General features: G+C 37.1%; 1 protein-coding gene and 1 pseudogene across 4 annotated transcripts in view; one reads left to right on the top strand and one right to left on the bottom strand.

Moving 5' to 3' along the window:
• Ankrd28 (ankyrin repeat domain 28) overlaps window positions 1–16374 on the bottom strand; it is a 143523-nt gene that overhangs the window by 94928 nt on the left and 32221 nt on the right. The window contains exon 2 of one of the 4 annotated variants that reach the window (XM_048355911.1): window positions 15721–15792. The exons of the other annotated variants lie outside the window; for them this stretch is intronic. Within the exon in view, the coding sequence (XP_048211868.1) occupies window positions 15721–15738 (18 nt within the window). The 5' untranslated portion in view covers window positions 15739–15792. The remainder of the gene's footprint in view (window positions 1–15720; window positions 15793–16374) is intronic. 4 annotated transcript variants of the gene reach the window in all.
• LOC125358356 lies at window positions 2580–14561 on the top strand (annotated as a pseudogene).

Below are 16374 nucleotides of genomic sequence, written 5' to 3' on the forward strand. Positions count from 1 at the left end.
CCAAGACTACACAGGTGTATTTTCCAGAATGTAAAGAAATTTAACCAAAACAAATTTTAAAATTGCAAACTAGAAGAGAGCAAGGGAAGGGGTGACATTATCCAAAAGGAAATGTATTCTTTACCTGACTTATTTTAGTGTAAACATTCTGTACATCACCTTTATAACAATAAATTTTTTTCAATTGTTAACAATTTCTAAATTGCTAAATTTCATTCACTACTCATTTTTCTTTTTTTGCTTCATATTTTAAGGTGAAAATACTTCATAAAAATAGAAATTCTGAATCATTTCAATTTTTACTGAAGAAATTAAATAGTCCTATCTTCCTACCTAGACAGGTTATAAACTTTTTAAACTGTGCTAAGAGGCTTTATAAAAGAACTGTTTAGGGGCTGGGAATATGGCCTAGTGATAGAGGGCTTGCCTAGCAAACATGAAACCCTGGGTTCAATTCCTCAGCACCACATATATAGAAAAAGCCAGAAGTGACGCTGTGGCTCAAGAGGCAGAGTGCTAGCCTTGAGCAAAAAGCCAGGAACAGTGTTCAGGCCCTGAGTCCAAGCCCCAGGACTGGCAAAAATAAAAACAAACTGTTTATACTGAATGAAAGCCCCTTTACACCTTTATAGATCTATTTAACTTAAAAATTAAAACTTGAAAAAGAACTGTTCAGTCTTGTCCTGAATTATCTACATGTCCAAAGGGCACAAGAGCACTATGTAATGAGTTTATAAGATTGTTTAGAAAAACAATCTTATAATTTTCCCAATAGTGCAAGTGTCAAAAGTAACCATTTGAGGGTTGGAAGGTGAACACTTGTCAAACACATATCAGGCCCTGGCTGCAGTTCTCCAAACTGCACAAAGCCCACTATTTTCTTCTTGACTTTTCCCCATTGCTTACCATACAATAGGACTATTTCCCAACAGGAAAACTATAAAGAAAATACCATACTCTCCCTTCAATCTATTTTTTAATTCTATCCAATAGTGTTCTAATTATGCTTTTTATTTTTCTGAGTTATTTAATTCTATACATTCCCATCTAATACACATAATAAGTTGGCTACGTCTAAGTTCCAACAACATATACTAGTAGTCCCTCGTTATATAGCAGTTCACTTATTGTGGCTTTGCTGTATTGCGAGTTTTAAAAATATATATACTTAATTCTGTATCATGGAGTTTTTGCTGTATCACAGGATTTTGTGGTATATAGGTATTTAAGTAATATTTATATCTTAATTTTAAACAATATAAAATATTAATTCAAACACATTAAGAGAATATTAAATTGAAATAAAATACAGTATTATTTCATCAGCGGATGAATACCATACACAATGGAAATGCAATACTCCACTACTGCTTGTGCAAGTTTGCCAAAGTGTGTTTGTACACAGCACATTGCTGGCTGATAGGATGAAAGGTTCTGTATCCTGGGGGCTGATTGGCTCAGTGATCACAGCATCTGTCTGCTCTCCCTCACTGTACCCCTACGTTCAGCATCTCTCCTTGTCCACGGCACATTGACATCTGATCGCTGTGGTAGTACTACTCCAAGTGGTTGTGTTTGTTAAATTTTCATAAAAGTTTGAATTTATTTCAAGCCCTACAATGCCACCCAAATGGTCTGTGCCTTCTAAGGCTTTTGGCAGTAAACCCAAGCTCCAGAGGAAGATGCTTACCATCAAAGAATCTTTACATGTTAAAGGAAGGCAAAAGCTACGCACCTGTAGGCTGCCATTAAGGAATCAATGAATCTACTGTTGGCTACATAAAGAGAGATGAGAATAATATTAGTTCTACAGCAACAATGACTTTTAACAAGACTGCAAGGAGGATGGTCACTTCCCACAATAAGAGCATTGTGAGGATGGAATCTGCACTGGCCCTGTGGATAAATGACAGCAGGAAGACTGGATACCAACAGCATCTGGACAAAGGCCAAGAAACTTTGATAGTTTTGTGTAAAGTATGGACATTCATGACGGTGATGAAGATGAGGACAACAATGCAGAAGCAGGTCTGTTGAGTGTTTCTCTCACCAGAACAACCCCTAGTGCCAGCAAGGGCTGGTTTGACAAATTTCAAAGATGCTTTGGACTCATGAGCGTTTCTCTGCATGAAGAAGCTGCCTCTGTGGATAAAGCTGGAGCTGAGGAGTACATGAAAGACGTGTTCAGATCCATCATCAAGGAAGGGGGCTACAAGCCTGAACAAGATTTTTTAATGGATGAGATGAGGTCAGCAGGTGAAGAAGATCAGGAACAAAATGAACTATGGGCTGGAGAAGAGGAGGAAGTTGGCCTAAAACTCAATGGTCTTAGAATCAGTCAGAATGGCCAAAGAACTTCAGCAAATAGCTGAAGAATGGGACCCCCAGATGCTTCATTTGTTACACTTCGTAAATACCAATCAAGAGTGGAATGTCAGCTTATAAAAACCTTCTCAGAAGGAAAAGCAGCACCAGCAACTCCCCATAACTATGTTCATCACTCAGATAAATATATCAGTTACACCTATGCCTTTAGCAGAAATAAGTTACAGCCCAGGGTGAAGATACTGCACCACCTGATGAGGCGCCTGATGAAGCGCTGCTACAGAAGAGCTGAAATGCTCTTGGCCATGCAGTACATTCATCTTATCATCATCACCTTCATCGCCATGAGTACTACACAGCTACATAATTCATGATCTTCACCACTCAAGCTGTAGAGCTGACCCATACAGAATTTATATGTTAAAATTCCATAGGTTTAAGAGTGTAGCAAGTGTTTAAAGCATATGAAGTGCTTATAAGAGTGTGGGAAAGGTTAATAAGAGAATGGGAAAGGCCTATAGGACAGTGGGAAGGGTCTATAAAGCCTTAAAATACTAATAATAAAATAAATATAACACTGCTACTTTGTGGATTTTCACCTACCATGGGGGTCTCTGGAATGTAATCCCGTGAGAGGTGAGAGACCACTGTATTCTCCTCCCTCCCTATAGAATCTTTCCTACCCATTATACTATTTTAAAAGTGATTTTGGAAAAAAAGGTAAACCACAGTAATGCTAAAAGCTTGGGTTACAAAAGGGTATTGTCTATTGCAATAATATTCCTAAGTAAGAGGAGAGAGCTAATCGATTGATTTAGAGACTACACTGTCCCTTCTTTACACAGACTCATACTCAAGATCCTTCCTTCTATCTCAGTTTTCCACATGCTGAGAGTACTTTATCACTATGCTCCAAGTTATTTTAAAATGAGTATTTCAGACTTTATTTTAGCCAGTTTATTCATCAAATCATAAATCATCAAATCAGAACTTAAGAACAAAAACCACTGAACGGTATAGAGTATCAACTTAAAAAAGAACCTATAATCTTTTTCCCCCTCCTGGTACTAGGGGTTTGAATGAACTCAGAGACATGTACTTGCTCTGCTGGAGCTCTACCATACAACGTGGAAACTCTTCACCTTTTATTTTTTTGCCAGTTCTGGGCTTGGACTCAGGGCCTGAGCACTGTCCCTGGCTTCTTTTTGCTCAAAGCTAGCACTCTGCCACTTGAGCCACAGCGCCACTTCTGGCCATTTTGTATATATGTGCTGTGCTGGGGAATCGAACCCAGGGCTTCATGTATATGAGGCAAGCACTCTTGCCACTAGGCCATATTCCCAGCCCTCTTCACCTTTTAAATAAAAACCTAAGGCTCTAAAGGTTATTTTTAGGTTCCAAATTTTGTTAAATCAGAATTTCTTCTTAGATTTTTCCTTTTTGCATTGAGAGACAACCTAGATTTTAGCTTACTTATCTATGGATATTAATTATCATGAAAAAGTATTCCTTATCCAAAATGTTTGGGACTAGACATATTTTAGAGTTTGAAGTTCATTGGATTTTAAACTATTGACACAGACTTTACCAGTTAAGCAACCCTAATATAAAAAGTCTAAATTTTGATATGCTCCAAAATACAAAGCTTTTTGAGTGCTGTGTCAGTGCCAGATACCAAGCCAGTTTGTCAGTATAGTTGGTTCTTGGTATTCTTAAGTCCCATACCTGCAGCTTCAATCAACTACAGAACAAAAATGTTCATGGAAAGAAGCAGATTCTGTCTACACTGAACATGTAAGGACATTTCTCCCATCATTATTCTCTAAACAATACAGCATTATGAAGAGAATTTACACTGTATTACACATTCTAAGCAATCCAGAGATGATATAATGTATGCTGGAGGATAGTAACATGCAAATTCTACACTACTTTAAGAAGAGACTTGGGCATCCTCATATTTGTTTCCATAGGGGGGTCCTAGAACCAGTCTCCCATCACAACTCAACAATCTCCACAACTCAATAAACAAAAGCATGTGGCCAAACATGGTACACAAGTATGCAGAAACCATGTTTCACAAAACTTCAGAAAAAGTCTTATGAAGGTGCAGATCTAAAAATCAAAGCTACTTTAGTAGGAGGGCTTCAAGGTTCAAGGTCAGCCTAGGAAAGTTATTGAGACCCTATCTCAAAAACAAACTGGATTTGGTGGTGTATGCCTTTAATCCTGGTGACTTGAGGTAAGGGTATCAAGGACGAAGACCAGCCTGGGCAAAAGTACAAGACCCACTGAAAAATAAACTAAAAGCAAAAGGACTAGGTGGTGGTAATAGGGCGTGGCAGAAAAGAACTAGTGGTAGAATAATTTGCCTAGCAAGTGCAGGGCCCTATGTTTAAACCCAGTACGAACTTCCCTGACCGCACCCCCCAAAAGACAAGAAAGTAAGTTTTGTGAATAGAGTTAAGAGAATGAGGTACAAGAAATAGCTTCTTTCCAGGTTACAGGTCAGAATCTATACAACTATTCGGTAGTAGAGGCACTCTTTTTTAGAGGTCATTATGTACTTAAAACATGATCATTCCTAAACCCTTAAAATAAATAACATTTAGCTCTGCATGTAATCCAGTTATGACCAAAGTGTGTGTGTGTGTGTGTGTGTGTGTGTGTGTGTGTGTGTGTGTGTGTTGGTCCTGGGACTTGAACTCAAGGCTTGAGTGCTGTTGCTGAGCTTTTGTGCACAAGGATAGAACTCTATCACTTGAGCCTTGGTTCCACATTTTTGGTGGTTAACTGGAGCTAAGAGTTTCACAGCCTTTTCTGCCTGGGGCTGACTTTGAACTGTGACTCTTAGATCTCAGCCTCCTGAGTAGCAAGGATTATAGGCATGATCCATCAGTACCTCAGTATCACGCCAAAGTCTTTTTTTTTTTTTTTAACAAAAGTTTACAAAGGCATACCATAAAAATGTCTAATTAATACCATCTGAAGATATCAAGTGATTTAATCCCTTGCTATGATACATCAGTAGTAACAAACTGTTTACCCTTCTAATATTAGTATTGTATGCTACATATTAATGTGTATGTGTTCTTTTCAAAGACCTATATGTTGTATCCATTCTTTAACTTCACCTTTAAAATGACTTTTGTACAGTGCTGTATCATATATGAGAAAAATGAACCAGTACAGAAAAGAACACAGAAGTTATATACTAAAGACCTAAATATGACAGAAAAACTGTGTCACTAATTCTACAATGAGAAAAAAGCAGCATATGAACTGATTAGCTATAATCAACTTCTAAAAACATATTCTAACTGTACATTCTCTTATAAAAATCAATGTTATAAAACCATTAACATTACTGTTATTTTTTCTTTCTTGTAATATTGTGTAATAGGAGCATAAAGAGAATCACAAATACACTTTAAGTGTTTTAGTACTCACATTTATTAAAAGTAAAACTAGCAAAATTATTTTAAACAATATTTTATGTAATGCAAAATGTCCACAACACTATTTCAACTTGTAACCAATGTAAAAAGCTAGCAGATTTTACAGCTCTTATAAAGTTTTGGATTTGTTGTGCACTTTTCACAAATTGAACGTATTTCAATTTGAGCCATGCTCCTAGCCCTGCCTCTTGTATACTAGTATCATAGGAACATGTTACCAGGTCTAGCTAGCATCAAAGCTGAGATAGAGATGTGGCTAATTTTCTGCTGGGATAGGCCTTAAACATAACTCTCCCCACCTCGGTCTCCCAAATATAGCCTGGATTACAGACATGAATCCACAGTCCCTGGTCTAAAAAAAATTTTTTAAGGTAATTTTAAAACTCAAGATAAGCACTTTTTTTTTTTTTAAAGGAAAGATTACTCCCAAGTAAGTACTGCAAATCACACCTCCTGCTCCCCCTCCTCCCTCCCCCCCCCCCCACCACATTGAGATCCCACTTCACTCTAATTTGAGTGGCAGCCAGGGAAACAAAAATCAATCAATTCTGGTGGGAATTGAGGTAAAGGGAGAAACCTTTATACACTGTTGATGGGACTATGGACTAGTCTAGTAAATATGGGGGCTCATATCTGTAATCCCATTTGAGTTGTTAGTATCTTGAGGACTGGCAATTAAGAGGCCAACCCTATGTTTAAAGTTGGCAAGACCATTTCTCAACCAAAAGCTGGGTTCAGTAGTATGTGCCTGATATCCCAGTTGCATGGAAGGTTGAAACTAGGGGGATTATGGTTCCATGAGACACATATCATCCCAGCTGTAAAAGGAAGTCTAAAATTGGTGGATTATGGTCTAGGTGCAAATTACCAATATGATCCAGCTATTTGATTTTAAGATATAAAAAGCTTTCACACCCATGGAAGTTCTATCCACAATAAGATCAGCCTAAGTGCCAATTAACAGATGTATTCTATATACATAATGGAATATTACTCAACCATACACAAGAATGAAATCATGTTATTTGCAGAAAAACACTGGAATTGGAGAGCATCGTGTTACACAATATAAGCCAGGCTCAGAAGCACATACTTGTGCTTTATTTCTCATGTGGAATTTAGCTTAAAACAAAAAGAAATGAAACTGGGCATGGTGGAGCATGCCCCTGGTTTCAGTAATTGGTAGGATGAGGTAGAAGCATGATGAGATCACAGCCAGCGTGGGCTACATACTGAAATGCTATTTTTTAAAACATTATTTAAAAAAAACAACAACAACAGCAGCAGCAAAACAACAACAACAACAACAACAAATGACTGGTTCCAGTGGCTCATGCCTGTAATCCTATCCACCACTCACGGTTTGACATCAGCCTGGGCAGAAAAATCCCTGAGACTCTTAATTTCAATGAACCAGCAAAAAGCCAGAGGTGAAGCTGTGACAAGTGGTAGAGTGCCAGCCTGGAATTTTGGTAAAGTTAAGAAAAACCAGGAGATTCTGAATTCAAAGCTCCAGTAGCCACAACGAACAAAGGTGAATGTAGAAGTGGAACCATTTGGAAAGAGAAGATGAGTAGGGAGGGAGGACAAACGAGAGAACAAATATGATCAAAGTGCAAACACAGTCAAAATGCGTTATATACATGTAGAAAATGTCATGATACAATCCATTCTGTATAATTAAAGTATGCTGAAAATGAAAAGATATAGGAGAAAAAGAATTGATAAAGGAAGATCACAAAGATGCAGAAAAGAGAGGTGTGCTTTTCATAAGGAGGATGAAACATGTGGAGATAATAGGAACCATGTGGAGATAAAACTTCCATATTTTTGGTAAGAATTAAGGTATAATTTTATTATTTCATGTTCCGAAGTATACTACTTTCATGTACTTTACATTCTTGTAAAGTGGCACTTATAATTTTTGTTAATGCATTTTAAGATGAAATACTATTTATTTCTTTTTTTCCTTTACAAATTCCTAGAGCCCCACTATTTCTTCCTTCTGGTATTAGCTTGCTGTAAATAATAATGCTGGTAAATTTAAATTACTGGAAAAAAATAACAATGTTTAACTTTTCTGCTACCCTTACATGTTTATTGTTGGTTGTTTACTTACTGACCTTCATTAACCCATTGTCTTACATAAATACTCTTAGGTTTTGCACAGATGTCCACCTCTACATCCTACATCACCAGAAAATCTTGAATAGCCTAAAATGATCATGGTAATCCTATTCTACTTAAAAGTGACTCATATGAGAAGGAACATGTGATTTGAGCCAGCCTAGCCCATCATGTCAGGTAAAGTTAGCGTGTGGGACTTGTAAGGAAAATCTTCCTTGTATCTAAAAAGTAAGTCACAAAAGATCTCCTCTTACTGGTCAATGTGTTTGCCAGTGATGACAAAAGTACGTTTGGTAGTATGGTGGGTATCTTGAGACTGTGAAGAAAGTTTAGCCTAAGGTCCATGCTGAGTCTAACAGCTGAAAGGAAACCAACTCCTATGTGATAGCACTGAGTAACTTAACTAGTCACTCAAATGCCTACATTATTCAATTCTAGCTGTTTATGTTAAGTCACTTTATTCTTTAAGCTGCCCGAGTGTGACATTCCACTTTGTAAGGTATTTTCAGTTTAGAATAGCCCTAATATTAAAGAACTGTATTTAATATTCTATTAGTAGTAAAGTATAAACTTTGTAGAACCCATTAAGCTGCAATTATGAGCCTTATAATTTATAGAATTATACTAGGTCAAAAATTTTATAAGTATTTTTGCAATAGTGAATTCTGAACATAAAACAGTCAAAAATCTACAGTAATTGATATAGTTTTAACAATCAGTTACTCAGGAATGGACTTACCAAATCTGAAAGGACTTTTCTCTTTCAAGAAGTTTAATTAACTATAAAGTCTGAATCAAATTATAAGCATGGTATTTTATAAGTTTATTAAGGACAAAACAATCTTTTATTTAAAAAATAAGAAACAAAAGCAATGGCTCACTTCTGTAATCCCAGCTATTTGAGAGGTGAAGATTTGAAGGATTATAGTTAAAGAGCAGCTTGAAGAATAAAAAGTGAGTGAAGTGAATGAGACCCTATCTTTACAATAACAAATCGAGTATGGTTGTTTCTGTTTGTCAACTCAGCTATGTTGGAGGCCTAAGAGGAACACAGTCCAAGCCAGCCTAGGCAAAAAACAAGATATTACCTGAAAAGTAATTAAAGCTAAATGGAATGAGGGTGTGGCTCAAGTAGTAGGGCATCTCCCCTAGAAAGTGTGAGGCCATTAGAAACACACTTTCCTTCTTTAAACAATAGAAGATGCTATGTAAAACTATAGCACTATAGTACAGGGAACTAAGGAATATGCAAAGTGTTCTAAAATGAGTCATTACTTTAAAATAGTATATTCAGTATTTTTATCTCCGCCCTTTTATAGTTTAAGTAGATGAGTCATTTTTTTTAGTATTTCCCAAATGACAGCAACTTTGGAACGGAAGTGATATATATGTTGCAATTTGAGTGTGAAATAACGAGTGTGCATTCAGCTGCTGATCTTTCTGTACTTGTGGAAATTCCTTGGATGCCTGGTGTAATTATTGCTTATAAGGGCAAATACTGGTAGTTATAGCAACCTACTTGGTAAGTGGAAAAAAACTTCCCCTCCAACTTTTAAAATAAGGTAACTGGATATTACATTTACCCAGTGTTGCCACACTACAGAAACCAGAATGAATAGCAAATAATCCTTCCTCAATCTTCTTTTTATTTTTTTAAGGAGGACAAAAGTTCTACCTGTTTAACATAACTGTAAAATCTACTGATTTAAAATATTTGGGCTAAGTGTTATCTGAGGGAGTTACTAAAAGATAACTATGCACATAAAACTGTAATTAGATCTCAGAGAATGCTTATCTAAGTCATGCTAAGGAAGTTCCTAACTATAAGCTTCAGTTAAAAAAATTACACTAAGAAGAGATAGACCAAATATGCTACATAGACTAATACAACTTTAAAGAAAGAAAACCTCTCCAGGCACAGGTGGCTCATGCCTATAATCCTCACTATGCAGGAGAGGATGAGATCTGAAATTGTGGTTCAAAACGAGATGCAGGCAAAGTTTGAGAGACTCTTATCACCAAAAAGCTAGAAGCAGAGCTGTGCCTCAAGTAGTAAAGTGCTAGCCTTAAGCAAAAAAGCTCAGGGACAGCACACAGGCCCCAGTTCAAGCTTCAGACCAATGTATGGCCATGTGGACACATCATTTATAACATGAAAATCTAAATGTTGAAAAGTATGATTTAAAGTATAATAATTATATAATAATAAAGTATAATATTTGGAAACATGTGTTTGCAGTGCTGAGGCCTAAATAAGTTCTCTGCCACTGAACTACATCCCTAGCTCCTAGAAACCAAAATTTCAAAGGATTTCTAAAAGCATGGAATAATAACATACAAAATTTCTATATGGAGAGCTGGGAATGTGGCTTAGCAGTAGAGTGCTAGCCTAGCATGCATGAAGCTCTGGGTTTGATTCCTCAGCGCCACATAAACAGAAAAAGCCAGAAGAGGCACTGTGGCTCAAGAGGTAGAGTGCTAGCCTTGAGCAAAAAGTCAGAGTTCAAGCCCCAGGACTGGAAAAAAAATTATATATGGAATTAAAATACTATACATAAAATAGTAATTATGTTAGATCACAGAAGAGTTGTTTGCAGTGCTAGGGATTAAACCCAGGAGATTATACATGCTTACTAGCAAGTGTCCCATCACTGAGTTTTATTCCCAGTCCAGAAGAGGTTTTTATTTAAAACAACAACAGATTACTAAGACCAGTGGTAGGATTATAGGTAATTTATTATCTCCTTAAGATGTTTATACATATATTTGTTTTTCTGGGTAATATTACTTATTAGTCATAATCCTTATTTGCTAAACTTAATCACTATCTTGCAGTGAAGAAAAATGAGGCGTAGGAGAATTAAATGACAAAAGCTCACCATACCATAAGTTTAAGCACTGCCTGGATGAACACTGACTGCTAAGAGACAAATGTATTAAGCCAAAGTCACTTTACCCAGTGCTCCTATAGCCTGGAACACACTACAGAAGCCTTAAAGCCAGACCAAAACCAAACTTGCTGGGCTAAAAATCCTCTACATTTATTCCTCAAAAACTATCGAATAGCAAATATGAGTAGGCTATAAGAGTCATTTCAAAGGCCTCATATCCAATACATGCAAGGAGCTCAAGAAACTAACCCCTTCCAAACCTAATAAACCAATCACTAAATGGGTAAGGGAGCTAAGAAGAGACTTCTCAAAAGAAGAGCTAAGAATAGTGAAGAAACATATGAGGAAATGCTCATCATCTCTGGCCTTAAAGGAAATGCAAGTCAAAACAACTCTGAAGGTGGGCGCTGGGGCTCATGCCTATAATCCACTACTCAGGGGTTGAGGTCTGAGGATCATGGTTCAAAGCCAGCCCAGGCAGGAAAACACGTGAGACTCTTACCTCCAGTAGTGGAGCTGTGGCTCAAAGTGGCAGAGCGTTAGCCTTGAGTAGCAAGGCCCTGAGTTCAAGCCCTACAACCAACAACAGCAACAACAAAACAGCTCTGAAATTCTCTCTCACTCCAATTAGATTGGCCAACATTGTGAATATGAACAAGAAATGTTGGCAGGGACATGGGAAAAAAGGAACCCTATTGCACTGTTGGTGGAATGCAAACTACTGGACAATAGTCTGGAGGTTCCTAAAAAAACTAAATACAGATCTACTGTTCAACCCAGCTATACCACTCCTGCACAACTACCCAGAATATCACAAGCCAGGATCATAAAGACAACTGGAACATCCATGTTCACTGCTGCATGATTGTATTTACAACAGTCAAGATGTAGAAACAGCCCAGAAGTCCCACAAGAGATGGGTGGATCCGAAAAATGTGGTACCTATAAACAATGGAACACAGCCATCAGAAGGAATAAAATAATGCCATTTTCAAGGAAATTGATGGAACTAGAACAAATCATGTTAAGAAAGGTAAGCCAAGCTTAGAGACAAACAAATATGTTTTCTCTGATTTGCAGATATTAGATCTAAAAAACACTGGGTTCTGATGAAATTATACAGGAACACACACACACACACACACCCTCAAGACAAAAGAGTGCCTCTTTATAGATGTCTTTGTTATTCCTTATGTATGGTATATTCATGTGTATATTTTCAAGAGAGGGGGAGGGAAAAGTGAAAAAGTACAGCAGTGGAGCTCACTGGACACTGATGAACGTGAACTATATAACTCATGAGATGGGAGAGAGGGACTAGGAGAGAGTAAGAGAAAGGAAGGCACTACAAAAGGAAATGTACTCATTACCTGACTCTCATAATTGTAATCCCTCTGTACATCTCCTTTATAATAATAATAACAATAAAACAACATTTTAAAGGAGTCATTTAAGATTTTTCAAAATAAGTACAATCCCAAACAAACTTGACATTGACCAAGTATTCAACTCATTCAAACTGGTTCATTTATCAAATAGTCATTTGATTGCTTAAAAAGCAAAATCTGAGTAAAACATCTACACAATAAAAAGGTTCAATGAAAAATGTTTGAACAGCTACACATTAGAAGAAAAATACAAAATGTCCAAAAAGGGCAGTTTTCAAAACCAAACTAACTTCTACTTTTAGAACATATTGCAAATTAGGAATGTAGTTTTATGTAGATACCAGTTACAGTATCAACTGTGTAGCTCAGTAATAGAAAACCTGTCTAATATGTACAAGGCCCTTAGTTTGATCCCTGGTACAATAAAAAAATACAATAATCACCTAAGAACTCAAATATTTTTAAGGTGATAATAAAAGGTTATATTAGGAAATAGAGGTACAGTTACCATCTCAAAGAGTATCTTTATGATAAATACAGATAGGCTAAATAAGTAACCGTAATTCACAACTACACATCACAATGTCACTCATCTATATGACTAGATATGCTAGTACTACAATTTCAGTAAGATGGTTCCTTTATGTAAATTTAGAACTCTTGTATTAGCCAGTGCAAAAGCACCATCCAGTGGCAAGAGATAGTAATCACAACTTATATAGTAATCAGCAACAGCAGTTAAAAGAAGGTTAAGTTCTGCACTGTCTCCAAATACTTAAAAAAGGAAAAGTAAATGGGCTAAAATAATACTGACAATACCTATTTGTTACAAGTTTTCCAATCAAACCTTAACCTTACTATAGTCTGAAGACATTCAGTTTTTTTGCTGATGTTGTTTGCTTTGTTTGGGTTTTGTTGTTGTTGTTTATTTTAGGGGTTTGCTCAGGCACTCCTCCAATGTTGGATCGAGCAAAAAACTACGCTAGGCATATTATAAACTTACCCAAAGCCTTTGTCATAGCAAAATTAATTTATAGAGTACAAAATCATGTATAGAGTACAGAAATAAGCACCAGATATAGTGGCACATACCACCATTCAAAGAAGCTGATCTCCACTTCAAGGCTAACCACAGACCAGCTTGTATTGTATAGTAACAGACTCTGTCTAGACAAAAATGATAATGAAGTATATGAGGGGTCAATTTCTAGTACAATTCTTCCCATCACCTGACATCCAAGGTAACAATAAATGAATCATTCTGTTTAAGAGGGGAGAGGGAAGTTGGCTGGGGACGTAGTTTGGTGGTGTATATGCCTATAATATACAAGACCATGTGTTCAAATCCCAGCACTGGAGAAAGAAGAAATGAAGACGGTGGCATTGGCTGAGCCATCCTGCCGGCCCTGCACGCTCTCTCTCTTGACGAGGGTCTTCGTCGTGAGCCTGCAACTGGGGTGGTGGGGCGCTGTTGCACTAAGGCCTTCTCAGTTTTTTTCTCCTACCCCACTGGGGCTGTCTGGTTGGCACCTGTGCAGGAGACAGCATGAAGGTGATAGAGGCTGGGAGTTGGCGGAGTGGGCTTACTTGGAAAAGCTCCAAGGTTGAGGGCCTCCTGGCTATCATGTACCTTGAACCTGTCCAAAGCCACTGGAAAAATGGTAGAAAATTCACCGTCGCCATTGCCAGAAAGAGCAATTTATGGCTTTGTTCTTTTCCTAAGTTCCCAATTTGGAGTTTTGTTTTTTTTTTTGCCAGTCCTGGGCCTTGGACTCAGGGCCTGAGCACTGTCCCTGGCTTCTTTTTGCTCAAGGCTAGCACTCTGCCACTTGAGCCACAGCGCCACTTCTGGCAGTTTTCAACATATGTGGTGCTGGGGAATCGAACCCAGGGCTTCATGTATAGGAGGCAAGCACTCTTGCCACTAGGCCATATTCCCAGCCCTAAGTTCCCAATTTGGTTTCATACTTTATCTTGTGCAGGCTTTTATTCCTGAACCTTGGCTACACTCCTTGGGCTTAACCTACTGGCCTGAAAAATACTGGGAAGTGGCGTTACCTGTCTGCCTCCTGATAACTATGATGATCGGTTACCTTCTCTTATTTGGAATTAACATCATCCACTCAACTCTATTCATACAATCACAGATGACTATGCTAAGAACCAACAGCAGAAGAAATACCAAGAGGAGGCCATCCTAGCATTAAGAGACATTCCTATTAGTGAAGTAAACCAAGGGTTCTTCCTTTCAGCCAAAGAACTCTACACCAAAACCTCAGTCAGATGTAAACACACTGAAACCAAGCCTTTGTGGATATATTTTAGAATAGTTTGGCCATAATTTTATTAACTGTCTTAGTTATACCTTGCTTTGAAAAATGAAAACTGATCTCATATTAAGTTCAATTATAATGGAAATGTTTTAAAATGAGTTATTAATGGGTAGAATAAAATGCACTATTGCATTAAAAGAAAGAAATAAAGTGGGAGAGAAGGAGTTTATTAGTCTATATGAATTTTTTGAGTATGTTTCAATTTCAAATAAGAAGTCCAACCAGTGATACCAAAGTTAAGATGTCGTTACTAGTGTCCTGAAGACTAACACTTCAAAAGTTTTTATTTTAAAAACTGCTTTCACTAAAATTACAGGAGCCATTCATATAAACGAGGGCCTGGTAACTATTACATGGATGATGTTTGATATGTAAGCAAAGAATGAGCTGCACAAATAGAAACATTTATTAGTTTTCCAAGACAAATCTAGCTGCATTATTATTCATTATTTTCAGCTACTTAATGTTTCTTTCTCTAATGTAGATTTATAAGCCACCTCCTGCTAAAATATTTTGTTTTTTTTGTTGTTGTTGTTGTTTTTTTTGCCAGTCCTGGGGCTTGAACTCAGGGCCTAAGCACTGTGCATGGCTTCTTTTTGCTCAATGTACTCTACCACTTGAGCCACAGCGCCATTTCTGGCTTTTTCTATATACATGGTGCTGAGGAACTGAATCCAGGGCTTCATGTACCAGGCCAGCACTTTACCACTAGGCCATATTCCCAGCCCCTAAAATATTATTTGAAGTATTATGTTACCATATACTAAGTTCTCTAATAACACAGGATCCACTAGTATGTATATATCTCAGATAAATAATTTTGGTTGGCACTCAACTTTTATTCATGTAAAATTATGTATAGATTTTGGGGGTTTGTGTGTGTGTGTGTGTGTGTGTGCGCGCGCGTGCGTGCGTGCATGCACGTGTGCTAACAGTGGGGCTTGCACTCAGGCCTCGGTTCTGGTCCCTTGGCATTTTCATCAAGAGTGGCTCTACTTTTGGCTTCTTGGTACTTTACTGAAGAATGTCAAGATATCAGCCTCCTTAGCAGCCAGTATTATGTGTGTGCCACTGTGCCTAGCTCATAATTATGTATACATTTTAAGTTATAAGAGGACACATAACTAAATAGTAACAAACTAACGCATTACAAGAGCTGTCTGTATTACTACCAAGAGACCACTAGAAAATAACCTACCACAAAAGGAATTCCCATACTATTTTCCTCTGGTGAAGCAGGAGGTGTACTGTTTTAATCCCAATCACAGGCCTGCAGCAGAAAACAGTTATCAAAAACAAGAATATGCTACCTCTAGAAATGAAGAGCTATTTATTTTAAGACAATGAATTACTTAAAGATGCAATGTAAAAAGTTACTTTTAATTTTACCATAAAAATAGAGTCTAGGAATAGCTCTCACTGGTATAGTGCCTGCTTAAGGTTGTGGATTCAATCACCAGCACCACAACAAAGGGAGAGGAAGGTGATAAATTACTACTCTACATAACAAAATACAATTTTAAAGGCTGTTTTTACAGATGAACAAACCCTTACAGGATCCTTAGAAACCCCAAAGTGGGATTTGTTCTTTAGAATTCATAACAAGTTGTCCTCTGAAACCTTAAATACATACACAAGTTGTTCAAATACATTCACTAGTAACACACCCAACTACTCATTAATAATTCATATATCCATCTATGGGATGAAACTGATTATAAAACAAACTATTCAGTCTATACAATCTTTGCATGTGTGAAACATGTTTTCTAAATACATAAATTAATATATTGCCATAATACCTGTCACAGATAACTACCATTATTTTCTACATATATACTTTAAAAAAAAA

The sequence above is a fragment of the Perognathus longimembris genome, chromosome 10, assembly GCF_023159225.1.
Source record: "Perognathus longimembris pacificus isolate PPM17 chromosome 10, ASM2315922v1, whole genome shotgun sequence".
Lineage (NCBI taxonomy): Eukaryota > Metazoa > Chordata > Mammalia > Rodentia > Heteromyidae > Perognathus > Perognathus longimembris.